At 33.8% G+C, this 27,760-nt stretch overlaps 1 protein-coding gene across 3 annotated transcripts in view; it reads right to left on the bottom strand.

Moving 5' to 3' along the window:
- LOC140439430 (tyrosine-protein phosphatase 10D-like) overlaps positions 1-27,760 on the bottom strand; it is a 197,715-nt gene that overhangs the window by 60,121 nt on the left and 109,834 nt on the right. For all 3 annotated transcript variants that reach the window (XR_011950621.1, XR_011950622.1, XM_072529331.1), the window contains exon 3: positions 27,271-27,555. Coding sequence is in view for 1 of the 3 variants with exons in the window: in XM_072529331.1 (XP_072385432.1) it covers positions 27,271-27,555 (285 nt within the window). In the remaining 2 variants the exon portion in view is untranslated. The remainder of the gene's footprint in view (positions 1-27,270; positions 27,556-27,760) is intronic.

Raw genomic sequence — 27,760 nt, 5'->3', positions numbered from 1 at the left:
TAGAACGATTGCCAATGCGATAGACTTACGACCTCAAACGTACCACAAATATAGATATCGGCCAAGATTAAATAAGAATGGAATAATTATTGGAGGATATTTTTATATCTTGCATTAAACTTATACGATAACATAATGATGGTGATAATATATTCTATTCCAATTTTATAAACATTGAAATTTGATGCCTAAAAGTGTAAGAATGAGAGAAGACATTTGCGATTTGTCAAAAAATAAAAACAAGTATCAAATATGTTTCTTGTCTATTGGCATATTCTGAAGAACTATTTAGAGCTATAGAACTATATTTCCTATACCGTCTGTCTTCTCGATTTCTCGGTTTTTAAATTCTGAAAGTTTTAACAAGATTTAAAAACTTTTCGAAGTACATAATTCATGCATTGATGCAACATGTGTTGTCCATTTCGGAAGGATCTTTACCTCTCAATGAGGCTTAACGCGGGTTTAATCGCCAGGAACGCCGGAAGCGAAAAGTGTACCGAGCAACAGGATATATATTAATAAAACTTATATTAGAGAATGGTTCGAGTAGAGTATTTGGGAATGAATTATAGTTTTTGTAAATTTTAGATAATCATACAAATTATTCATATTGTGTATTGAACTTATGGAAGTGGTAATATTGTAAAATAATGGAAAATCGATGACAACCTTAAACCCTAGCCTTCTTCGCGAAAGAAAGTATGATACCTATGTAGTAGATTTAGTTATTTAGTAGCCCAGTCTGGTTATACAAAAATCATCGATTTAACGGCAAAATGTTTCGCAGATATCTGAAGCTTTTAAGACATAGGTGGGGGTTACTAGATGACGAATAGATAAAAAGATACTCCTATTTTTAAACAATAATTTATGGTCAGAATTTGATTTTTTATCTATAAGTTTTTTCCCTTATAATTTAAATAAACAATATTTATACCATTTTTTTATATCAAGAATATCTTTATTTTCCCGTTTTTTCAATTAAAATTGATAAATAATTTGCGGAGATATTTGCAAAAAAGCAGTTTTTTTGCACTAATTTATAAATTTAATTAATTTTTTTATTAACAAAATAAAATGTTATTAATACATTTCAACATTGAGGAATTACCGTCCTTTAAATTTGTGCGAAATTTCCCCCCGATCGGTCAAATAGTTTAAAAGTTATTCAATTTGTTTATCGCTGGGACTAATTATTTAAACCATTGAACTTGCCCTATGAATGATGCTAGACACATTTAACAAATTTCATAGGATTCTTTAGGACTTATACTATCTCAGAAATTAAATGAATATTGAGTTTTCATCGAAATTATTTACAAAATAAACGTTTGCAAAAGGGGTATGTTTTTTACTTATAAACAATTGTAATAACTTCTATATTTTTCAAGATACAGACTTGTACGTACAACCATTAGATAGCTGGTAAAAAAACTCACATTTAACAAAAAAAAACCTTCTATGAACAATAGGAACGAAGTTAGCGACAATTTTTTTGTTAATTATATCTCCATTGTTTATAAACATTAAGAAGTAAAATTTGCACAAATTTTTAATGAAAATCTAAATTTTATATTGAATTTTATAGCTATAAAATTCATCCAATTTTTCGAAACTTAAAACCTTTCGAAACGAAGTTACTTTCGAAAGATCGACATAGGAAAGTGGAGGGGAAACTGTTTTAGCTCCTCGCTGCAAAATTTAATATTATGGTTACGGATTTATCATTCAAAAGCTTCAACAGTTCTGTAGGAATTTCATCAGGTCCATTTGCTTTTCCATTTTTAGCGTTTCTTATTCAGGTATTCTGTCCATCTTTTTATTTTATTCTCTAGATCTACAACTATTCTCTACCTCTTTGGCTTCTTTTATTCTCTTTTTTATGTGTTTATTTATTTCTTTGTATTTGTCTGGGTAATTCTTCATCTTTCTTCTTTGTTCCATCAAGTCTAGTATATCTTGTGTCATCCACCCCTTATTCTTTGTTGTTGTTTTTGTAAGATGTTTCTTTCCTGCTGTTTGTATAGCTGTATTTATGTACTTAAATTTTTGGTTAACGTTGTTTGTATCGTTAATTTGTTGCTGCACTGAACGGAGGTTTTCATTTATTTCTTCTCCTGTTTCTTGTCGTATATTTTTGTTTCTAAGTTTATTTAAATCTAGTGCCTTTCTGTGTGGTCTTCTAATCTTTTTTGGTCTCGCCTCTATCACAGTAACTACCGGGTTATGATCTGAGCCTATATCAGCTCCTGGGTACGTCTTAGTACATTTAACAGCATTATGATACCTCCTTGCTATCATAATGTAGTCTATTTGATTTCTCACTATTTTTTCTTTGGTATGTTGTGGAGATGTCAATGTATATGACTGTCGAGGAGGTAATTTGAAAAAGGTATTTGTTATTACGAAGTCTTCACTTTGGCAAATTTGAATCAATCGATCTCCTCTGTCATTTCTGTTTCCAAGCCCATATTTTCCTACTTGTTCTCCTACCTTACGTTGACCCACCTTGGCATTAAGATCGCCCATTAATATGTTAATGTATGGAAAGACTGACTTAATAAGTGAAGACAAACAACCTGCAACAAAAAGGTTCAGACCTGACAGTGAAGTCGAATAAATGAACCAAATTTTATCTTTTAAACCAATGTATGTAAAGAAAATAAAAAAAGTAAAGTTCAATAAACATTGCAAAATTTAATAAGGCAAGTGATGAAAAAATCGACTTATTTTATCAAAGCATTAAGGCAGATTAGATTAATATTGTATATCATATTTGTAAGAAAAATAGAATAAAAATCAATATTGTTAATTATAAAAATACAAACAATTATAATTAATATAAGGAATATAATGTGTACCTATGTGTAATATAACGAATTACCTGAAATTTAATTTATAAAATATATAAGTATTATTACATCATTGATATAAAATGAAAAAACATATGTTGATTTTCCGGGATTTTCCGAGATTTATGGGGGGTGAAAATTATGTCATCATTATTAATACTGCGACAGACTATTCGAGCAAATTAAAAAAAAATAAGTATTTAGGGTGAATTTCAAATGGACTCAATTTTTCCGAGTTTTCCCATATTTTCCGGCCAGTGAAAACTATGTAGTTATTCATATTTCGACGAGCTACCCCAGAATAAAAAAAAGAGGCTTGCAGCTGCAAAGGAAGCCGAGATAATGTAAATTTTTCCTACGTGTTGCAATTTAAAGTTCCGATGCCGAAAAAAAAACGGAGCTGAAAGAGATATCCTCTCCACTTTCCTTTGTCGATCTTTCGAAAGTACCGCCGTTTCGAAAAATTATATAAATTTTATAGCTACATATAAGTTTTAATATAAAGTTTAGATTTTCATTCAAAATTTGTGCAAATTTTACTTCTTAATGTTTATAAACAATGGAGATATGATTTTTTTAAAAATAGTCACTAATTTCGTTCCTATTGGTCATAGAAGGTTTTTTATTTTTTAATGTGAGCTTTGTTACCAGCTATCCAATGATTGTACGTACAAGTCTGTAGCTTGAAACATATAGAAGTTATTACAATTGTTTATAAGTAGAAAACATACCCCTTTTTCAAACGTTTATTTTGTAAATAATTTCGATGAAAACTCAATATGCATTTAACTTCTGAGATAGTCTAAGTCTTAAAGAATCCTATGAAATTTGCTAAATGTGTCTAGCATCATGCATAGGGCAAGCTGAATAGTTTAAATAATTAGCCTCAGGGATAAACAAATTAAATAACTTATAAAATATTTGACTGATCGGAGGGAAATTTCTCACAAATCTAAAAGATGGTAATTCCTTGATGTTTAAATGTATTAATACCATTTTATTTTGTTGCTTAAAACAAACGCAAGGTAAAACTAGGAGTATCTTTTCATCTATTCATCATCTAGTATCCCCCACCTATGTCTTAAAAGCTTCAGATCTCATCTTCATCTGCGAAACATTTTTCCACCTTTTTTTTTAACCAGACTGGGCTATAGGTCCACTTTGGGAATTAGTTTCAAACTATCTTTCTTATTTAGTCTTGTTTCATTCTTTAAACTGTTTGCTTGTTAGAGTTTTATGAAGTACCGGATAGAATTCAGATTTGCGCTAAATTGTTCCAATTAATATGCTAATTAATATTTGTTTTGTAATGGTTAACAGTCTTATTTTGTAAAGGAATTATGCAGATTTATCTATAAAGTTATGAATACTATATTTTATCGTTTTAGGTTTGCATTTGGTGATATCTGCGTTTTCAGTTTGTCTAGTACTCTTTTTTGTGTTGCATTGTTTCCTTTTCTTTCAACTTCTGGTATTCAAGTCTCTTGGTATACAGATTTCTTTGTTCTTTATATAAAAGAGATAAAATAGAGCAATGTTTTCGTTTTTTTTTTCATGGAAATATTAAAAAAATTAGAAATTATCGAATTAGAAATCTCCTGATAATTTTGATAATCTTGGCGACTTTACAGGAAGATAAAACAGTGTTGCTGAGAGAATCTACGACATGACTAAAGGTAAGCGCACACTTGTCCGGACCGGTCCGTAACGGAACTCACCACGACGATCGGCAATTCAATATCTTTGTGTATCCAAATGAATCAGCGAGCACTTTACGGAAACAGAACACATCCATAACATCGAAACTATCCGAAAACTCGGAAATAGAATATTTTCGCGGATAGTAATTTCGACGAAATGGAGTTTCTAAATGTACTTTGTTTTGTGAGTTCAGTTTCTACAATAGATAAGAGTTCTTGATATTTTTCGTAACTCATTCTAAACACAGTAGTTGGAACATCTGTTATTCTTAAACAGATAGTCTGTCCTTTTTATGTAGCCCAAAGCTGTCCCCCTTTTAGTGCAATGATTCCAATTTTTCACAATGTTCTTTCTTGCGATGGGTTTTCTTGTATTTCTAGATCTATATTCCTAAAGTTCTCGTTGATGTGTGTACTGTATATGGTTCTTTATCTCTCATTAATTCTTTCTTGATTGTGTATTTATCGTTAGCTGGTTTTTAAATCTTTGCTAATCGAAACCTTACATTCGCAATTAGGGGGTTGTGATCAGAGGAAATATCCGCACCAGAGTAAGCAGCCACTCTTTCTATATAGTTTCGAAATCTTTTGTTTATCAAGATGTAATCAATTTGATTCCATATTATATGAACTGGACGATCTGCTGGTGCTGATATGACAAAGTCATTTTATTAACAAAATTCAATCAGTAACTCTCCTCGCTAATTTTTATTACAAAGATCGAAATCATCTCTGCATCACCCCATCTACCCTTAGATTGAAGGATATATTCAATGAGGTGGCTTTTAGCTTATTCCACTCGACCTTTTTAGATCTATTGTTATCCTCTAGCCCTCGATTACATTCTCTAGCCTGATCCTTTTTAAAATGTTTAATAACTTTTAGACCGAACCTTTCATGCAGCTCTTTGCTGGTGGCTTTTTTTGCCTATTGCAAAGAACCGAGTGTTTTAGGCGAGCGGTTTACCCCTATAAGCAGAGCATCAACCTACTAAAATTCTTTTTGCATTTCTAATGCACCAAACCTTTTTTATTCGATTCTATATATTTTTCCAAGATGAAATGTATTTTTTTTTTTAATTTTTACAAGTGGGCCGGCAATTGTTATTAACAAATAACTTATACAAAAAAGCAATTTCACCGAATTGCTTCGGAATCAATTTTTTTAGGTGTATCTCATCAAAATAAACACTTTTTCTCTCTTGATAATTTTTAGAAAAATGCTTCCTTTTCGAGTTATTTGCATTTTTTGTTGAAAAAATGCCTTAATTAGTGATTTTTGGGATTTTTTTTCTAAAAAACTACTAAATGAATTGCAATTTTACAAATAGCTTTATAATCTTTAAACCGTCGAGTACAAGTTAGAATATTTTGACATGGATAAATGGTTTCTATCTCGCTAAAAACGTGGACCCAAATATTTCGAATATGCCTAAAAAAATTACATTATTATAGCATTGTAAAAAATTAATTTTAATTGTTTTAATTATAATATGTCTATATAAAAATAATTAGAAATATCTTTTTTTTAATAAATTGTACGTAATATTTGTATTGAATTAATTTTTTAAATTTAACCAAATATTTCTACGCGCCGCACGCCTGTATCGCCGCAACCGCTGTACACACTTGGCGGTAGACGACTCGAAATATTTGGGTCCATGTTTTTAGCAAGATAGAAAAAAAATATCCTTGTCAAAATATTCTAACTTGTACTCGATGGTTTAAAGATTATAAAGCTATTTGTAGAATTGCAATTCATTTAGTAGTTTTTTAGAAAAAAAAATCCCAAAAATCACTAATTAAGGCATTTTTTCAACAAAAAAATGCAAATAACTCGAAAAGGAAGCATTTTTTGAAAAATTATTAAGAGAGAAAAAGTGTTTTTTTTTGATGAGATACACCTAAAAAAATTGATTCCGAAGCAATTCGGTGAAATTGCTTTTTTGTATAAGTTATTTGTTAATAACAATTGCCGGCCCACTTGTAAAAATTAAAAAAAAATACATTTCATCTTGGAAAAATATATAGAATCGAATAAAAAAGGTTTGGTGCATTAGAAATGCAAAAAGAATTTTAGTCGGTATATTCTGTTTCTAAGCGTCTTTTGAGGGGTAAACCGCTCGCCTATTTGTGTGAGTGAAAGTGAGGAAGACGGGAGTTTAGAAGAAATGTAAAATACACAGTTTAAATACATTTTAATTATTTATGTAGGTACGTACGTATTTATTAAGGTTTAACATTATTATACAAATGTTTTATACAAAATTATTTTTATTTTATTCACATAAAGGTATTTTTCGAAAAAAAAAAAAATGTTTAGTACCCCTGAAAGTCACAAAATGTCGATGATATTAATTTTTAAGTTATTTATAGTCATCCTATAGAAAAAAGTATATTCGCTTCAAACCTGTTTCTGATAAAATTTGGCATCACTGTTGGTCATAAGAACCTGTACTGTAAAGTCAAGGTGGGACAGACTATAGAAACAGTGTTGCTAACTTAAAATCCTATACCGACGCCGCGCTGTCCAATATCATATAATTTACTCATTGTCTCTTATTTATAATAAACCTGGGACATTACGAAATATGGCAATTCCGAAATATCTAAAAGCAATACTTTTGATTGTCGTTTATTTTACATTAAAATTTTATAATCATAATATAAAAAATGATGATGTAAAGAAGTAGACCACAGTTGAGTTCATATATTTTCCCAATCACTCCTATGAGTGATTTACACTTAGTTTTTAAAATCCATATTTCAACAATAAAACCGTGTTGGCAATTTCTGTAAATAATTTAATAAGTGTGATTGGTTTATAATTAATCAATTATGAATGGTCACGATTGCACATACTTTTGAAATGGCCACATTACTGAAGTGTGTAGGACAATTAGTGTTGTGTAAATTTTATTAATTTTTATTGATGTGTGCAATGGTAGTGTGAATTAATCTAACAAGAACTTTTCGAATATAACGACGGCCTTTTCTAAAATTGGCAAATCACAAAATAGAATTTCGTTATAATAACATTATGATCTTCTATTACAGTAAAACCTCGATATAACGGACCTCTATTTAACGGACTTCGGATATAACGGACAAAAAATCCGGTCAAATGTAGAAAAAAAAAAATAAAAATAAAAACGTACTGTTAATATTATACATGTTTAATCCGTCCCATACCACTGTCATACAAAAAATTTCGATAAAATTTAGCATAAAGGACACATTTCTAGAAATTGATTTTTCAAAGAATTTGTACCTTTAGGGAGAAAATTTCAAGAGAAGAATTGGGAATACCGCCAGCAGAGGTGAAATGTTTATTGCTTTTAGACAACGCTTCTGCTCACCCATCTGAAAATATTCTACGTTCAGAAGATGGCAACTTTAGCTGTATGTTTTTGCCAAAAAATACAACATCACTTATTCAACCCATGCATCGCAAGTTTTTAGACGAAGTAATGGTTGTATTGAACGATGGAGATAATGCAGAATATCCAAGAGGACAGCGTAGCTTGCAAAACTTAAGGTCTTACAATTTAAAATCAACAATTTTTAATTTTTCTGTAGCATGGTGAAAGAGCAAACATTAAAAAATGGTTGGAAGAATTTGTTTGATGACCAAGATGCATAGATTTAGAAGGGTTGGAAGTTACTGATTTCTGTGGGACAATACATAATAATGGAGGAGAACATGTAGCTGAGGAAGATGTTTTACAATGGCTAGAAGTAGATCTAAAGAAGGTGACCCTGGGCTAGAGGTGACCCTGGATATAACATCATGACTGAAAGTGAAATAGCAGGTGAAGTTATGAACATAAAAAATGAGGATGGAAGTGAAGTTAGCGAAGAAGATGACAAAACAACACTGCCAAAAATAAAATTATCAGAGGTAAGATCGCATTTAGAGAGTTGATCATAAAATAATTGCAAACGAAACTTGATTCCTTTTTCAAAACATGATTACCGACAGCAAGCGCGTCGATATCAACAGCAACGTCACTTCACGACGAATACCCGAAGACAATTATATAGAATTTTGTTTGTATTTTGTATTTTTTATATATATCTGAATACAGTGTACATTTATATATATATATATATATATATATATATATATATATATATATGTATATATATTTATTTATTTTTATAAATATTATAACATATTTTTATATAACGGACTTTCGGCTTTAACGGACACCCTGTTCCCCCAAGTAGTCCGTTATATCGAGGTTTTACTGTATTAAATTTCTGGTTTTCATGGAAAATCTTGTCTTCTTAGTCTTTTCTGGGGTATTTTTGTCTCAGTTTTTTGCATGAGAACTTTGTGTTTCCTTTTTGTATTAGACATTTACACTGAACAACAATAAACCTGCCAAATATTGTTACTTTGGCCGGCCAATCACAGCTCTCATTATTAACTACGCTGTCATTGGCCTCTCTGCGGAAGATTGCTGGCTGGTGTGCTACCACGCTACTTTGAGTTTTATTATTTATCCAATAACCTGATATCGTCCAAGACGTCGAATACAAGAAGACTTCATCCAATTTAGAAGTTAAATCTACAGAGGACGAGAACCGGCGTGTCGACTACGAACGCTCCCTGGCAGTAGAACACGTCGTTTTGAAATAGAAAGACATTGGTCTTAGAACTATTTTAAATTGTGTCGAACTGACCACAGCGTTCTTTGGGACCTGTCACGGTAAAGAGAGAATAAAAGCCCCAACGGGGACTTGCAATTATTGCTTTTCCGATCAGGGTCGAGCTGCGATAGCGCTTCGTCACCAGAAACCTTATGCAAATAGTAACTATCGAAAATACTGTTTATGAAAGGTACTGACACGAAGCGACGGGCAGTAGGAAGAGTCGACACGGCCGGCATTCTTGTGCCTCTCTCGAGGAGAGGGAACGCGGCTACACGAAGTGAGAAGGCCGGCATCTCTGTGGAACTTGAGACATACACCACGCATCAGAATTCTAACACACATATAAGTCATTGTAAGAATACTGTCTGTAAGAAAGCTCGAACTGTTAGGGAATTCTGATTGCCGGTGTCCCCTCACCTACCACCGAGGCTCGGCGAAGCTTCTCACACGTAGAGGCCGGAATCCCGATTAAATCCACGAAAACGAGGATGGACTCTCGAAACTTGAGGTCCTCTTCGAGAGCGGCGGTTGTAGAGCGTCCAGAGACTCCAGAAAACCAGGAGGACGCTACGACCGTACGACAGAACAACCTATTATGTTTTCCTGTTTGTACTGTAAACATTCCACAAATTAATTTTTTAATAATATTTCTCTTTCAATGTCTTTTCTTTGTAATTGTGTCACTTATGAATCCAACAATTAACATATTCGTCTTTGTTCTTTCTGATTTTAGTCAAATTGTCTTTTAGTACCATCCGTGTTTAAGTCATGACTCCCCTCTTTCGTTGAAGGCCTATACTCCGATTCTTACTGGTAATTTATATCGAGCAATTCTAATCACTCTTTCTTCTTTTATCCTGTTAATCTTTTGGTTCCACTTTTTTTCTTTTTATTACCCAGTTATATACTAATATCTGCGATTTCGATATGAAACTTTCCAGCTTTTCTACGAACTGCCTCCATCTCTGTTATTTCCAGTTGTATTTTGATTTTTGATATTTCTTGTCCAGTTTATGCAGTATTTGCAATAATAGGTTTTAAGGCTGTATTGTAGATTCCAAATTTTCTTGGTATTAAACTTCAAACCCAATGTTTATGGTTCGTCAGTCGTTTAGACACACTGCTATTGTTTTTACTATTATTGTGTGTTCGTACTTCGGTTCTAATAATGCAAACAGCTGCTATTTCTATTCTTAAATATTTGAATTTAATTTTTTGTTTGTTATGGACTCATATCTTTGATGCCATGTGTTTTTTATCCTTTAATTATATAGAATATGTTTTAGTGATCAACTTTAGGATCATGCTATAGAGATGTGTCTGAAGGAACTAATAAGGGCAATTTTAAAAGAGGAGATCCAACCTACTAGATATGAATAGGGGTGATCTGTTGTTCCTTCCGATCCCGAATGGCTAGTAGGTTTCCGAGGGCAGACGGGTCACTATATTCCCTTCTACTACACATTCAAGAAGGCAACGGGAAACCACCTAGAGCCTAACTTTCCCAAGAAACAATCATGAAAATGGCTGATAAATACAACGGCCCCGTGCTAAGAATCTCTCGATCAGCTAAAAGCATGAATACATTTTCTGATGAAAGAAAAATAGGTACCTGGAATGTAAGAAGCATGTACGAACCAGGAAAGGAAACACCATAAAAGAAATGAAGCTCCTAAATATAAGTATACTTGGAATTCTAATGGAGAACTACTAATCAACATTGTCGGTAAAAAAAAACATGATCATAAGCTTGACTTTTTTTACACCGTGATATACACAAAAAGCAACATGAACTATGCCTAGTGAAATAACCGCCAACCAAATTGATCCTGTCTAGATAGATAAAAAAGCCACAAAAAGCATTCGAGATATTAAGAGCCGAAGAGGAGCCTTATGTGGATATGACCACCTACTAGTACAGATAAAATATAGATGTCGAATTCAGAGAAACAGAAGAGACAAACAAAAACAAACAACAGAACAACTAGACATTTAAAAATTGAGACAAAAAGATATCAAACAGAACTATGACATAGAATTAACACAAACACTGACAAATACAGGCCGTCTAGATACCGAAAAACATTGGAAAGATACCAAAACAAAAGTAATTGACGCCGCAAGATAGATCATAGGCACAAAAAAGAAAAAACAAAACGGTAATGGTACAATGAAGAATGAAAAGAGGCCCTAGAGAAAAAAATCAAGCAGACAAGAAATAATGGAAAGGAGAACCAGAGTAAGAAGAGCAATCTACGAAGATGCAAGACGGAGGACGGATATCTTTTCATTAGCTACTATTTCTGTTGTATTCTGCATTTCTTCTATATCATCTGCTCTATATAAGTTAGTTAGGTAGTTGACCAAGTCCTCCTCCTCGAGTATTTGATATAGACCAGTTAATTCGTCAATCCCTTTCATCGGATCATTTGCCATATTTGTTTTTAAAGAGCAAGCAGCTTATTTTAGATTGAAATCTTAATATATCAACAACATTAATTATCTGTTAAATTTTACGACACCAACATTTTGTATAACCTCGCATAGGTTTATAAATAAAATGGACGTTTTACATTTTACATGGGTTGATATATCCGAGTTAAATAAAATAAATAAATTCTTGCATTGAAACCGCAATTATTCTCTTTGCCTTTATCACTATGCAGGGTCAGCTAGGAGACAGCCTAAAGGCAGGACATGTCGGTAAAAGGGATTGATATTGGTACGGCCCAAGACCAAGCGTCTCATCCTAGGTCTTCTTTGCTCTTCCCCTCCTATTTGTCACAGAAACCCGCATATCAGCAATTCTTCATATTGAATGATTAACGTCTCAACATTGAACATTTGGAATCAATTGATGGTACCCATAGAGTTTCCCTAATATACCCATTCTTAATTTTACCCTTTTGCCACTCCATTCATCCGTCTAAGCATTCTGATTTCCACCAAATGCATCCATTGTTTGTCTTTCTTTTTAACTGCCAATATTCCATTCCACACATTATAGATGGTCTTAGCTTCAGTAAAATTTTTCACACAACACACCACTCGCTTCCTTTCACTTCATCCATCCAACCCTAATTCTACTGCATGTATCTCCACCTATTATCCCATTACTCCGAATACCGATCCTAGTTACTTAAAACTTTACTTTTACTCATACTTTACTTTACTTTACGTAGTAACTCAAACTTTAAATGAATATTCCAAATGCTCTGTTTTGGTCCTACTAAGTTTTTAAACCTTTTTCCTCAAGAACTTGTCTCCACTGTTCCAGTTTTTGTTCTAAATCGCTTTCACTATCTCCTATTAATACCTCATCATCAGTATACATCGAATACCGGGGAAGGTTACCCTGTAATTTCGCTGTTATCCCATCCAACACTCTCCTGCGTCTCCTAATGCTCTCAACACTTCCCCAGGAATATTATATGGTCCAACTGCGTTTCCTTTCTATATATTTTGGAGTTCTTGAAATACTTCCGCGTTTGTTATTTTGGTGGCCATTCCTGTTACTGCATGGAAATACTTTGTATGGAAACCGTAAATGTGCAAAATATAAAAGAACTTCGTTTTTAAATTCCATATTTATATAATAACACCATGTTGCTAATTTCTATAAATAATTTAATAATTGCGACTAGTTTGCCGTTTTATCAATTATGAACGGTCACGATTACACATACTTTTGAAGTAGATATTACATTGAAGTGTGTAACTTGTTCTGTATCCTGTATTGAATAAATCATTTTTATTTAGTAATAAAAGTCAACTTTGTTTATTAGTTTCTTTGTTTTCTTTCATTTATACAAACTCTATACGAGAATGAACTTAAATGCCCGACGCTTAGGGCAGTAAACTTCATTCTAGGGAAGAAAAGTAACACTGTGCTCCCTTGGTATACAAATAGCTATTTTTCTGTTCAGCCTATATCCCTGTGGAAAAAAGTTATGGGACAAAAAAATCGCTTTTCAATCTAGTTTTTTGCTTCATTTTTTGAATCTATTTTTGTCAAAAAAAAAACTATTTTTGATTTTAAAAGGTGACATTTCGATAGGAAATTTAACTTTGAATAACTTTTCTGTAGATGTATATGTGCGAAAAGTGTATAGAATTTACATAAATGTACCCTAGTGCATAGGGACAGATTCACCCCTTTCTCAAAAACGCACCCCTGTAAATGGTAGCACTCCGCCGTTTTTCCAAATTTAGGGGTCCATTGACCATATAAAATAATAAAACCCTTTTAACGTTGTAGTTCCTTTTAGTCCTATTTTTTTTAACATAATCAAATGCCTATATGCGGGATGCAGGTAATTTAATAATATAGCAATAACGGTATGATTAAAAAGTATATAGAAATTAACGGTAGCGTATTATTTACCAGCTGGATAGCTAATTCTACCTATTCCCAAACATTAAAAAATAACAAAAAAATGAAGGATGCTACTTTGTAGTTTTCTATTTCTTTACTAGTCTTGATGAACAAACATCCTTTCATTTAAACAAACATGGTATAAACAAGCTGTAAAGTAAACTTGTTATAGACAATGTTGGCGAAATAACATTTAAAACCTACATGGTTATGATAACCAAGTTGTCTGCTGTTTTAATTCATTAACATATATGTATAACGTGTCGTGTAAAATATGTTGTTTACGTTTCGACTTGTTTTTTAATTGAAACTCCTATAACTATTTGAAATTTACAGCACAAAAATAGAAAAATCCGGCTCAGTATATAGATTCATTTATGGAGATATGCCGATATTCTTTACCTTAGTTTAATACTATTTACTCGCATTAAACATTTCTTTTTGTATCTACCAATCAGTCAGAAATACGTATATATTTACATATATACTTCCCGTAAATAATTCCATTGCATCTGATCTTGAACACCCTGCATGTCCTGCTCAGTCCTGCTCCATTTCAGCGTTAGAATTATTTTAACTGTGTCCGCAACACCAGCTTTTCTTCCAACTATTTGATTTGAAACTCTATCTCTGATAGAGTTTCAAATTCCTTTTCAAGCACAGGGGAATATCTAATATAAAGACTTACCTCAGTTTTCCGTAAGCTGCTCCCGCTAGTCCTATTCTCCTGTTTAACTCTGTTGTTTGATTGGCTTTTCCTAATTTAATCTCGTGACCCAGATACTTATACGTATAAAATTGTTTAATTTGCGTGCCATTAGGTGAAATGTTTTTGGCCAGTACAAGATTGGTCATGTATTGTGTTTTGGAAAAGTTAATTTTAAGGTCAACTCATGTACAAGAGTTCTGAAAGTCTTGGCAAAGTTGGCAGGCATAATCCACCCGGTCTGCAATAAGGACTATGTTCTCTACGAACCTCAAGTTTTTCAGAAACTTCCCATTTATGTTGACCCCAATATGTTCCAAATTATTGTCTCTCATAGCAATCTGTAATAAAGCGGGGAATAGTTTAGGAAAGATGGTGTCTCCTTGGCTAATACCCTTTTCGAAGGAAAATGTATTCGTATCGCTATGGCACATTTTCACTGCAACTGTTGCGCTATATATATATATATATATATATATATATATATATATATATATATATATATATATATATATATCGCAGGAGCTCTAAAGATGGAGCCTATACTGGACTGAGTCAAATACTTCACAATTCCATTTTTCTGTAATGCCTTCAAAGAGGCAGGCATGATAAAGAGCTTTTCAAGCTTTTATGATCTCGACTATATAATGTTCTATACCTCTCTTCGATGATTTTCAGAATTTCTTGTTGATCAAATATGGCATGTCCTTGTTTATTTTTTAATTTATAAATATTCCTCGTCCCTGTCTTCAATTTTGGTTTTAGAACATTTACTTAGGCTTTTCTATGGTATTAGATGTCTCTTTAGCGATTTTCTTATGTCTTTCCTAACGTCTTTTGAAATGGATTTGATTAAATTTATAAGCTCTGCAATGTTCGTTGTGTGCTTATCTTTCATTTCTCTTCTTTTTTGCATTAGGTTTCTTGTGTCTTGTGCGAGTTTTTAATTTTTTCTTGTTTGCTTGGCTTGGAACTTCTGTGCCTTCTTTAGGGCGTCCACCAACATTTCGTTAAGCTGTTCAATATTGGTTTTATCTTGCACGCCTTTTGTTGGTTACTCTCTAATTCTTCCTGGTATGCCCATGTGTTAGTAATGGCAGTGAATGTGACATTTTTTGTACTTAAAACCATATTTCTTCTTTCCCTCTTTACGTTCAAGACTATCTTCGCTCTTACCATTCTATAGTCACTTCCGGTTGAAAATTGATTTAATAGAATTACGTCTTGAACAGCGCATTTTTTGTTAGTAAATATAAAAGTCAATTTCGTTCTTGTTTAAACCATTTGGCGCGCCAAGTCCACTTTCTTTGAGGATTTTTTTAAAATGAGTCTTCATGACATGTAGCCTGTGTTGCAAAAAAAAAGAAATTTGTAAATATGATGGTATGGAATAAAATAGTTTTGATAAAGGGTCTTCCTTTCTTCAGCTAGAACTCCAATGGGTAGCATCCCGGCTGTGACGTATATTGGGTCCTCAGATACTGTGCGGAAATCTTAAAGCACTCAGATGATATACTGATGCGACCTTGGTCCGTGATTCCTGGGTTCCGAGAATGATAGCGCAAATTGATATTCCGTCTGTTAATACTGACGACAATAACGTCCTCCTGCTTTGTTTTGAGCCACCTACATTCGGCATTAGCGGTGACTGCTCTTACTACTGACGCTTTAGCACTAACATACTCTACTTGCTGCTTGAAGTTGAGTCTGACACCAATCAGCACTCCCAAGTACCGAAGGAATGGTGTGATTTCATGTTCTCCAATACACAGTGTTACAGTTTCCACCTGTTTCCGACTAGTAATAAGCACTGCCGCAGTTTTATGCTTTGCTAGTTTTAAGTTAACTCAGTTCATCCACTGGCAGATTCTCTCGAAGATGATGTCGAACGTGAGATTTATTTCCTCATGGTCCGTTCACCACAGCCACGTTATCGGCATATGCCACGAGCCTAGCATCCCTTGGTAATTCTAGCTTTGGCAATCCATCATACATAATATTCCACAAAAGAGGGCCTAGCACAGAGCCCTATGGTAGTCCTTCAGTGATTTTATATTCCTTCGGGCCAGACTTTGAGTCATACTTCAAAAGTCAATCGGTGAAGTAGATAGTCACTATCCTTTTTAGCTTAGATATGCCTCCTATTAGCAAGTGCTCTCAGTTCAGTTAAAGCTCGCAGTATCCAAGTTGGCGAAGTTGTAAGCATTTTGATGTCAAATGTAGCCAACAGACAGTACTTCTTCGTACCCCCCTTCCATCTGATTCCTGTCATCGCCGCCTTAGATGTATTAACGACAAGATTTCTCGCATCCAGTGTTGAGTGCCCTTTTCAAAAACTATACTGATTGCTCTTGAGCAGCGGTTCAACTGCTGCTTCGGTTCTTTGATTGACTATTCGTTCTAATATCTTGCTAGCTGTATCCAGCATACAGAGCGGACCATAGGGTGAGCTTTTCATGTGAGTCGTGACCTTCGCCTACCATATGGATCATTCTCTACCCCATTGGTAAGCTTCATCCAGCATTATCTTTTGCTGTTTTTGATTGCCTTATTTAGTCTTCTGCGTTCGTTCTTTGTCACCAGCTCTAGAGTTTTGCCGTCTCCAGCCACGCTGAGATGATCTTCTCGTTTTGAGCGACTCTTTACGTAGAGTGTGTATGTATGTATATATGTATTTGTATGTGTGTCTGCGTATGTATGTCTCTCTGTGTGTGTGAGTGTGTGTGTGTGTGCGTGAGAGCGCGTGAGTGCGCGCGCATGCGTCTGTGAAGTTATCAGGCTTAGAGATGTAAAGAATCAGCTATGCATTCACATCGTATGTTTTCATGTATTTATGTTTACAAGTCATTTTCTATCTTTATCATGATTACTTTACTGTACTTCTGTCCGCTAAGATACTATCTATTAAAATGACAGTTGTGTAACTTGATTTATTATCATTCATATATGAATGATACCACATCAATATTTTATGAACCATTTTTCATCCTTTACTTTGAACCCCTTTCTATTAAATTAGTCATTAAGTATGTCAAATAATTAATTTTAGATTCTCTGTGCTCCATTATTACAATCGCTGACCAGATGTGCCGCCCCACCGACCTTTTAGACATTATATTACAAGTTGCTGTTTTAATGCTTAAACCAACACCCACAAATTATTGAAACATACCGTATTATTTCATTTGCTTTATTCTAGTCATGAATCGATTTAATACATTTTTATATAAGACACAATAAAAGTTTATATAAAAAATCAATTCATCTAAACAATTATCTAATAACAATATAAACGTTTATTGTTTAATCATCCTATGCTAATAGAGTTTCTTTTATTTAAAGATCATCGGCTCTGGTAATGAAAATACAAGCTTTCTCCATTTGAATAATTCAGCGATGAGTTATAAAAACAACGTGTTTTAACATTTATCTGATTATAGGGGATTATGTAAATTTTATTGGAAATTCGGTATTTAGGAATTTCCACGTTACATTATAGTAATAATTTGAACAGATCTAGCAAATTTCTCAGCCATACTTTTAAATTTAAAAATTGCCCAAGTTCACTCTTTGAACAACTGTATACTAATGCAATTCGACTATGAGAAAGCATTCGATACTATCAAACATGACAAACTCATAGAACTATTACAGGACTTGCCACTAAGGACATCCAGATTATAAAAAATCTATATTGGAATCAAACAGCCCACATGAAGACTGGACATATGGTGAGTGAAAACGTAACCATTTCGAGAGAGGTTAGACAGGGCTGTATTCTTTCGCCACTGCTTTTCAACCTGTACACGGAACAAATATTTCTAGAGGCACTGGAAGAGTACAACGAGGGCATCAAGATTAATGACGTACTAATAAGTAATTTTTGATATGCAGATACTGGCCGATAACATCGAAGATTTACAGATTATGCTAAATAGAGTAAATACAACTGGCAACCAATTTGGACTGAAGATCAATAGAAAGAAAACTAAATTTATGATAATCAGTAAAAAGAACATTCAATATATCGACCTGAATATTAAAGCCGAACGTATTAAAAGAGTACACAGATTTAAATATCTGAGATATACAGTAAATGATAAGTGGGACCCAGACGTAGAGATTAAGATCCGAATTGAAATAGCAAAATCCAAATTTATCAAAATGAGAAAGCTCTTAAGCAACCGCCACCTAAGCGTTAACCTCCGATAGCGCCACGAAATGCTACGTACTCTCTACGCTACTTTACGGAGTTGAAGGGTGGACGTTAACAGCAGCAACTATAAAGAAGTTAGCGGCTCTAGAAATGTGGCTGTATCGACGCATACTGAGAATACCTTGGACAGACAGAGTGACCAACACAGAGGTATTAAGACGAATGGGTAAAGAGGTGGAATTGTTAACAACTGTTAAAAGGAGGAAAGCGTCATACCTGGGTCATGTGTTCCTTAATGATAAGTACAGTCTGCTACAGCTTATCGTGGAAGGCAAGATTGAAGGTAGAAGAGGTTTGGACAGAAAGAAGAAATCCTGGCTGAGAAAGTTGAGAGAATGGTTTCAAATACCAGAAGCGGCGAACATAATACATGCGGCACAAAACAGAGAAACCTATCGTTTGATGGTCGCCAACCTTCGGTAGAAGACGGCACAGAAAGATACTAATGAAAGATTTTTGAAAAACACAACAGCCATATTCTAAGAAAAACAATGTACAAACAACACATGCATTCTCCGAAATCGTAAAACTGATTTCAATTCTGCAAACTTATTACCCTTAATTGACCTGTCGACACCTAGTGTCGGTGCCTAAAAGTGTTTCGGCATAGTGGGAGTTTAGCTACAATAGAATAAATTGCATAAACTTAAAATTATTAAAAAATTCTAGGTGGTCTCTTTTTAATGACGCGCAGTGTATATATAACTCTAACTCTATTTTATTTTATATTTGAAACCTCGCATTTTTAATAGATGGCAACCTCATATCATCATATAAAAAAATAGCTTTAATTTGATATCAAAACATGCATATACATCATAAGCAGCGTATTTTATTTAAAAAATAAATGAGCAAAATAAAAATTACCATTAAATGAATTAAAATTATTTGCGGCCACTTTTTGATCCGCAACCTGTTTTCTCCTATTCTTAAACGTGTGTAAAAATGTGAGTGATTTTTACTATTTTCCTTATATAACTTTCGATTGGTGTAACTTAAGCCTGTTTTCCACTTATCCTTGCTTGCATTTCATTTTATGGCTAGATATGCTCAACGGCATAATCTGTTCAGCCGATGTAATATAATCTTTTGAAGTCATTGTGAATAAGATTTATCCACCTAATAAAACATTAGTTTATGAATACTATTAGTACTTAAACGCAATTATAATTTCAGTCACATCACATATTTACTAGCGGTTAGTTTTATTTAAACAAAAAATTACAAAGATCGAAGGACTGTGGCAAATATAGACTTTTAGCAACTTCATTCGAATAAGAGATAATGTTGTGTAATCAAAAATAATTACCAAGGTTGTTCTATTTTGTGTTTCGACTAAAGTAAATGCAATTGTGTACTACATGAGCGACATAAATTATGCAATTAGACATTTTAGTAAGATATTATCGTAATGGAACGAAATAAGAAGTAGAAATTAACAAGATGATCGCAAAGAGTTCCAGTATATTAAATAATATGTGGACGACCTGGCATTCGCTGAAAAGACGAAAAATTAGAAGACTAAAAATAAATCGAGAAAAAAAGAGTATTTAACCCTTTAATACATGACTTTTTTAAATTCAACAAAAAAAAGATATACTATGATATACGTTATCTTTATTGGTAAAAAGCACAAAAAAAATGTACTTTAAAAAGCACAATAAACAATTGAAATTGTAACTCGAAAGTAATAATTTTTTTGATATTAGACATAACTGCTAAATGTCAACTCGGTTCATTTATTTGTGAAATGCGCGTGCCGATATTGTTCAGCAGTGAATGAGCTATGTTGTACGAAAATCTCACCATGTATTAAAGCATGTCATCGTAAACGCACAGAATAATGGAAAAGTAATTCACTATGTTGTGCTTCTGCAACAGTATGCATTAAAGGGTTAAAAAATACAATGATAATAAAAATTGAAAAATGCAATCCGATCTGTGTAACACATGCAACAGAGAACATGTACCTACCTATAGACGAATATAAATTTAGAATCCTTCAGGACAGGAAGATCCTCAACAAAGAACCAGAGCGGAAGCACTCAAAGAAATGGGGATTGAAAAATGTTCAAACTAGGTAATGAAATCTGGAACACAAGAAAATGGCCAGATAATTGGTGTAAGCTTACTTTCATACCCATCTACAAGAAAGGTTCACCAACTGACTTTAATAAGTGCCGTATTATAGCCCTAATTTTCCACGCAAGTAAAGTTCTTGTTGAAGCGAAGCTTCTATACTGGCGATGTATTACTTTTTTCTCTATAGTAAAATAAAATGCTTACGCGAGCCACAAGATGGCTTCGTCACGGAACTAGCGCCACAAGATGGCGTCCTCACGGGTAGCGTCACTACCTCGGAAATATTGGTGAAAGCCAAATCAGCTGGACAAAACAAATGGTTTGACGAGGAGTGCCAAGAAGCAACAGATAACAAAAATAGAGCATAACTAAAGACTAATCAAGCTAGATGCACAAGAAGACCAAAGAAGGAATACTGGACCCGGAGAAGGGATGAAAAAAGATTACATAGAAGAAAAAAAGACAATTTGAAGAAAAGCAGTTGGAAAACATAGAATGGCTAAGAAATCAAAACGAAACTCGTAAATTCTACAGGAATATAAACAAAATGATTAAAGAGTTTAAGCCAATAATAATGAACTGTAAGGATGGAAAAGGAAATATGCTTCTCAAAGGATATTTCCTTCTCCATAGGATTTTACGTAACTGACAAAAATGCCCGTTACATAAAAAAGGCGATCAGCTCCAGTGTGACAACTACAGACGTATAACCCTATTAACAACTGCTTATAAAATGCTAATAAATATTCTCTACGAAAGTTTACACAGTTGGAAAATACCAGACCGAATTTACTCCAGAAAAATCAACAATTGACCAGATTCATTCAATCAGACATTGAGAAAACATTTAACATTGAAAACCATCACCTATTCATCGACTTCAAGGCCGCATACGACAGAGTCAAGAGTACAGTACTATACCAATCAATGTGTGAATTTGGTATACCAGAAAAGCTTATCCGGTTAACGAGAATGACAATGTCTAACTTAAAGACCAGCGTTAGGAGAAAATTCTCGATTGTTTGAGATAAAGGATGGACTCGGGGATAAACAAGGGGATGCCCTCGCTTGCCTCCTATTTAACATTGCCTTGGAAAAGGCAGTCCGAGACACACGAATTAGATAGAGACGGAGGTACTATTTACAATAGACCGATAAAAATCTTAGCATACGCTGATCACATTGACATAATAGCGGGTAGCAAGCGAGATGTTGTGCAATATTTCCCAGAATTGGAAACGGCGGAGAAATAGGTAGGTCTAGTCATCAACGAAGACAAAACCAAGTACATGTTGGTTACTAAGGATGCTATAGAAAATGAGGAACTGGAAACAGCATTTGGAAGTCATATCTTTGAACGTGTTGGCAGCTTTACATACCTTGGCTCGCTAGTGACTACTAACCAATAAAACAAGCGAAGAAATTAAAAGACGAATAAATCTTAATAATTCCACTCAAGAATTGTTCAAAGAAAAACTAAAATTATTATATACAAAACACTGTTGGGGCCGGTCCTCACAAACGGGGCGGAAACACGGACTCTAACGCAGAAGGATAAAAGACTTCTGGGAATGTTCGGGCGTAAGATACTCTGCAAAATATTTGGAGCTATAAACGATCAAGGGCAGTGGCGCAAAAAATTTAATTTCGAATTATACCAACTCTTTAATGAACCAGAAGTCGTATTCTGTCGTAACGTTTCTTTTCTTCTTTAGGTGCCGTCTTCTTAGCGAAGGTTGGCGATGACCTCTGCAAAGTCTTCCCTATTTTGGGCTTTCCTTATTAAACTTTGAAAGTCTAATCCTGTCCAATCTTAGATGTTGCGCAGCCAGGTCATTTGTCGTCTACCCGGACCGCGTCTGCCTTCTATTTTCCCTTCTATAATAAGCTGAAGGAAGTTATACCGTAACGTTTATTAAGACATAATACGAATGTCTGAAAACATGATTGCTAAAAAGCTAACTACAGGAATGTTAAGACTGAGTTGAGACCGACTTAGGGATACTAGAGATCAGAAGATGGCAACACGTTGCCAGAAATTAAACAGAATGGCGACTAATCTTAGAGCAGGTCAGGATCCACAGAGGATTGTCGAGCCAAAGATGATGATGATGATGAGACCGTAGTTCAACAAAAGATGAACGGATGTTGTCAATCTACTCAAGTAGTTTTTTTAAGTTTTAGTACAGCGAAGAAACTGTCTTGACAGATAGTAAACAAGATCATAAACAAGAAGACTTTTTGTAAAAGTCCACGCCTACGAATTTAAGGTTTCGCACATCTAATACATTTCAAAACAACCAAATTAAATAAAGTAAAATAAATTTTTCCCATCGGTCTAATTTATTTTTTTATTATAGTACTAAAGTCCATATTGTACCATACAGTTAACTAAATTAATAAGCAGTAAACTTAGAGCACTGGCAGACAATGTGACTCGAAGGTTCCGTTACTCAATTCTGGTAGATTATGGGCGGCGTTTTTGCGGCATTATGGCAATACCTTTAAAAGAGATTATTTAGAATATTTGCAAACAAAACTTAACGGGATCTTTGGCGGCATTTGGATAAAACCTTTTAAGCAGATTATGCGGGTAGTTGTTTTGTTAAAATAATGACCAAAAACAGCATTCAATTATTCCTTAAGAAATACTTAAAAAATTAAACGAAAATACTGAGTGATACATAAAATTTTGTAAAACAATTGAACATAACATCTTTTTGACACCTTAAAATATGTTGGGTGACGGAGCCAGGACGGCTCTTTCGGTTGTGTTTCGGATGTTGATTCATATGGCACTTAACGTGTTAAGATACTGAAAATATTTTTTTTGTTTTTTAGAATTTGTTGCAGTTTCGCAACTGTTAATAAACATTTATTAAATATTAAGACTTTTCTGGTAGTTTTGATTCTCCCCGTATATCAAGATTTCATGTACAAGGGTGCATCTGGGTTAAAAACTACATGCTACGAGACGGGCAATCTGCAAATTGACACAGATGTGTATTCGAGATAAGCGATGCATCTACACAATCAGAGTCGAGTTTTATCTCTCAAACCACACACATGTGTGTGCGTTTGGGTTAAGAGTACCTTAAGACGACACTTAGCATCGGTCCTTTGACCGAGGAAGTCGTTTTGATGCAGAAAAGTTACATTAGGTTTGTGTGGTTCCTGTTATTCGTCGGTGAAGACATATTTTTTGCGGTGGCCGGAGTGCCATCTTCTCATTGGGTAAGGAACAATACCATAATTTTGTTGCTGCATGGGCTAAGTACGTTTATTTGGTGCCCAATTATTACATATTGTGTCGCGATTTTGAACTTTTGAACTTTATTCAGAACATTAAACGTTGTCAATTGGACATTTTGCTTTTGTTTTGTGTAGTATTTACTCTATTCTTATTTTTTGTAATATGTCATTCCCGATTATAATTTGAATTGAGTTTAAATATTTGTATTTGAATATATAATTTGAGTTGAGTTTGATATAATTCTTATATGATATTTTTGATTGCATTTTGTGTAACTGTATTAACGAGGTTTATTCATTTTATTACGAATTAAGTATATTATAATATGTGCGTATATTTTTCACTCTTTCACGTTTAATATCAATTTTTTTATATGACATATATATTCATATTTTTATTTCTTTTTTATATTCTTCTTTATTTATAATTGTAGGTATATTGGGTTATGTATATTTATGATTGCTTTTACTTCGTGTTAAAATAGAGTTTTATACAGTCCACTGGTTTCATTTCATTTCTTTTATTTTAATATACATACCCAATCCGAAAGGGGGAAACCAGCGAGTTCTAGATTGAACAAAATATCTTCTCTCCCCCTTCAGGATGACCAAAATTGTTATATTGAGGTCATCGTATGTGCAGAACGCAACATAATGGTCCTTCGAGCCGGATTTTCTTCTTCTTTTTCTGTTTTTTTGTTTGTTTAGGGTTCTCTGATAGTAGATACCTTTTTTCCATGTTCTTTTTCATGTGTAGTTGCGGTTTCCTTATGGTAGGAGCCTTGTCGGTTATGATAACTAGTTAATATGTCGTTGTTTACGGTTTCCTTAAGGTAGGGACCTTATCAATTATGATAACCATTTTATTTGACTTGCTCACGGGTTCCTTATGGTAGGAGCCTAGTTGGTTGTGATAACTATTTGTTGGGGTATTTCTTTTATCTAAAAAGTTACCCAGTCGTCTGCCGAAAGACGATACCTAGTCTGCTGAAAGACTATTTCTTTGTCGAGGTTCTCTTATGCTAGAGACCTTATTGCGGTTATCACAACCATAGTATAGTTGGGGTATTTCTTTTATCTGAAAAGATACCCAGTCGTCTGCCGAAAGACGATACCTAGTCTGCCGAAAGACTATTTCTTTATCGAGGTTCTCTTATGGTAGAGACCTTATTGCGGTTATCACAACCATAGTATAGTCATGTATTTCTTTTAGCTGGAAAAGATACCCAGTCGTCTGCCGAAAGACGATACCTAGTCTGCCGAGAGACTATTTCGTTGTCGAGGTTCTCTTATGCTAGAGACCTTATTGCGGTTATCACAACCATAGTATAGTCGGGTTTTCTTTTATCTGAAAAGTTGCCCAGTCTGCCGAAAGACATTTTACTTTTTACGTTGTACAAAGGTTTATTTACTGTATACCTTTTTGCGGTTATCATAACTATATAGTCAGGTATTTGTTTTATGTAAAAAGATACCTACTCGTCTGCCGAAAGACGATACCTAGTCTGCCGAAAGACTATTTCTTCTTTACATTCTTTGTTCCAGGTGCTCTTCTGACAGAGACCTTCTTTTCGTGGTTGTTATAACCATTTATTGTATATATAATTATTTTCTACTAAAAGATACCTAGTCTGCCGAAAGACTATTTCTTTTTTTTACATTGCTTTTTCGAGGTTCTCTTCTGACAGAGGCCTTTTTTGCGGTTGTTATACCCATTTTACATTACGGTATATATTTTATACTAAAAGATATCCAGTTGTCTGCAAAAAGACGATTTTGTACTTTACATTAATTAATTTTCAAGGTGCTCTTTTTACAGAGACCTTTTTAAGGTTTTTATAACCATCTTACATTGAGACTTCTTTTATACTGAAAGATAACTAGTCTGTCGAAAGACTATTTCTTTTTTATATACTTTATTTAAAGGTGCTCTTATGACAGAGACCTTTTTCGGGTTTGTATACCCATTTCTTGCTGATTTTTTCATAGTGCTTTTAGTGGAGTATTTCTTTTGTCTAAGCATATACTCAGTCTGCCGAAAGACATTCTTACTTTTACTTGTTTAGGGTTTTCTTATGCTAGAGACCTTATTACGGTTAGTATAACCATTTACATTGGGGTATTTATTTTATGAAAAAAGATACCCAGTCTGTAGAGACATTTCTTCTTTTGTATTCGTTAGTGTTTGTGAGGGTGGAAAAAGTATTTTCGGTTATTACAACCATTTTTTTTGTTTAATTTTTCCTGATTGTAGGGACATTAGTAACAGATTGTAATCGTTTTATGTTGGGATATATCTTTTCCTTGATAAGATACCTGGTCTGTGGAGACTGTTCTTTTTTTATTTTGTTTGTGGTTGTCTTATTGTAGAAACCTGTTTCGACTAATACAAGTATCTCTTTGGTTTGTTTCTGTTAAAAATCCAGGGATTTACAATTACTCTTACTCATTCACAATCTTTTTCTTGTTTGTCTTGTGAGTTTTAAATATAAGCTGCTCCATTTTTGTCTAAACAATGGACACCCTCAAATTCAAGAGACGGTCTGCAAAGAATGCAATTATTCGTCACTGTAATTGGATTGCAGAAAATGTTTCATTGGTCGATATTGATTATCATTTGAAAGTTCGTCGTGAGTATTTACAGGTTGAATATGATAAATATGAATGCGCACAGGATGCAATCGAGAATTTATTGGTAGATTCCGCTGAAGATAGCGTGGATCAAAATATTGTAGATGATTTGTTTTGTAAGGCAATGGGACTTATAATATGGGAGCCCGTCCTCTCATCCTTTACGTATTATAAAGTAGGTAGTGCATCCCATTGTTCTTCTAGGTTACATGTGGGGGAAAGACCTCCCACACTTATTTCAGATTTATGCCATCTACTCAATGTAGTTAAATCTTCTCAAAATCATATGTCAAAAGACTCATCTTTTTCAAAACCTCAACCTTCTTTCGAGACATCCACGTCTCAAACACCTCGTGTGATGGCGCCTAGTTCGTCAGGTCAGCTATCCTCGACTTTAGCTCATGTAGATACTGTCCCTAACGCGTTACCTACGGGCCTTAGCAGTATTGCATATTCCCTTCCACCTGTTGCAGTGGTAAATGATAGAGAGAACGCAACAGAATTTATGGTTCATTTTTTCTTTTTAAACGAAGTTGATTAGTACCCAAAGTTTTTTATATCCGAAGGTTTTCTTAGTAAATATATCAAAGGTAATGAGTGCCATGTATGTGATATTTGACGGCTTTTAAATTAGTATTTTCACAGTTAACAAATGTTACTAAAACTGTACTAAAGCTTGTCAAAACGTCGTACCTTGTTACCAATTCTAAACTTATATTTGATAGAATTAATATGTTTACACTAATCAATTAACTCGTTAACTTAAAGAAAAACCAAAGAAATTATTTAACTTACTTGTCGTAAAGTTTCTAGAAGTATAAGCAACGCTTTCTTTGTTTTCGAATACGGTAAACGCCTGAACTTGGTACGTAGCTCCCGGAACCAGATCTTTCAGAATATACATATTGTTATCCACATTGTCGATGATAATTGGTTGTTGTTTCGGTTCGGAAATGTGCACAAGAGGATTGATTTTAAGTTTAAAACTAGTAAAACTACCCTGGGCTGGAGATTCCCAGGATATGATGGCGGTTTTTCCACTTCGGACGTCGACTGAGAGGCCTGAAGGTGGATCAGGTACTGAAACGAAAAATATTATTGGTAGATATACATACTTTACAAAAAAATTGTTAAATCTCTATTACAGTACTGATTTCAGTTAATTATTTCTAGTTTTCTCTTACGAGTGATATTGATTTTCAGAAAAGATGCATATCCAAAAGTATTTATAATTTACTATGGTAATCACTAATCTCGTAACACTATGGATGAGAAATTTATAAGA

This window comes from Diabrotica undecimpunctata, chromosome 4, assembly GCF_040954645.1.
Source record: "Diabrotica undecimpunctata isolate CICGRU chromosome 4, icDiaUnde3, whole genome shotgun sequence".
Taxonomy (NCBI): Eukaryota; Metazoa; Arthropoda; class Insecta; order Coleoptera; family Chrysomelidae; genus Diabrotica; species Diabrotica undecimpunctata.
Note: the sequence above shows the minus strand (reverse complement) of the source record. Positions and strands in the feature narration are given on the sequence as shown.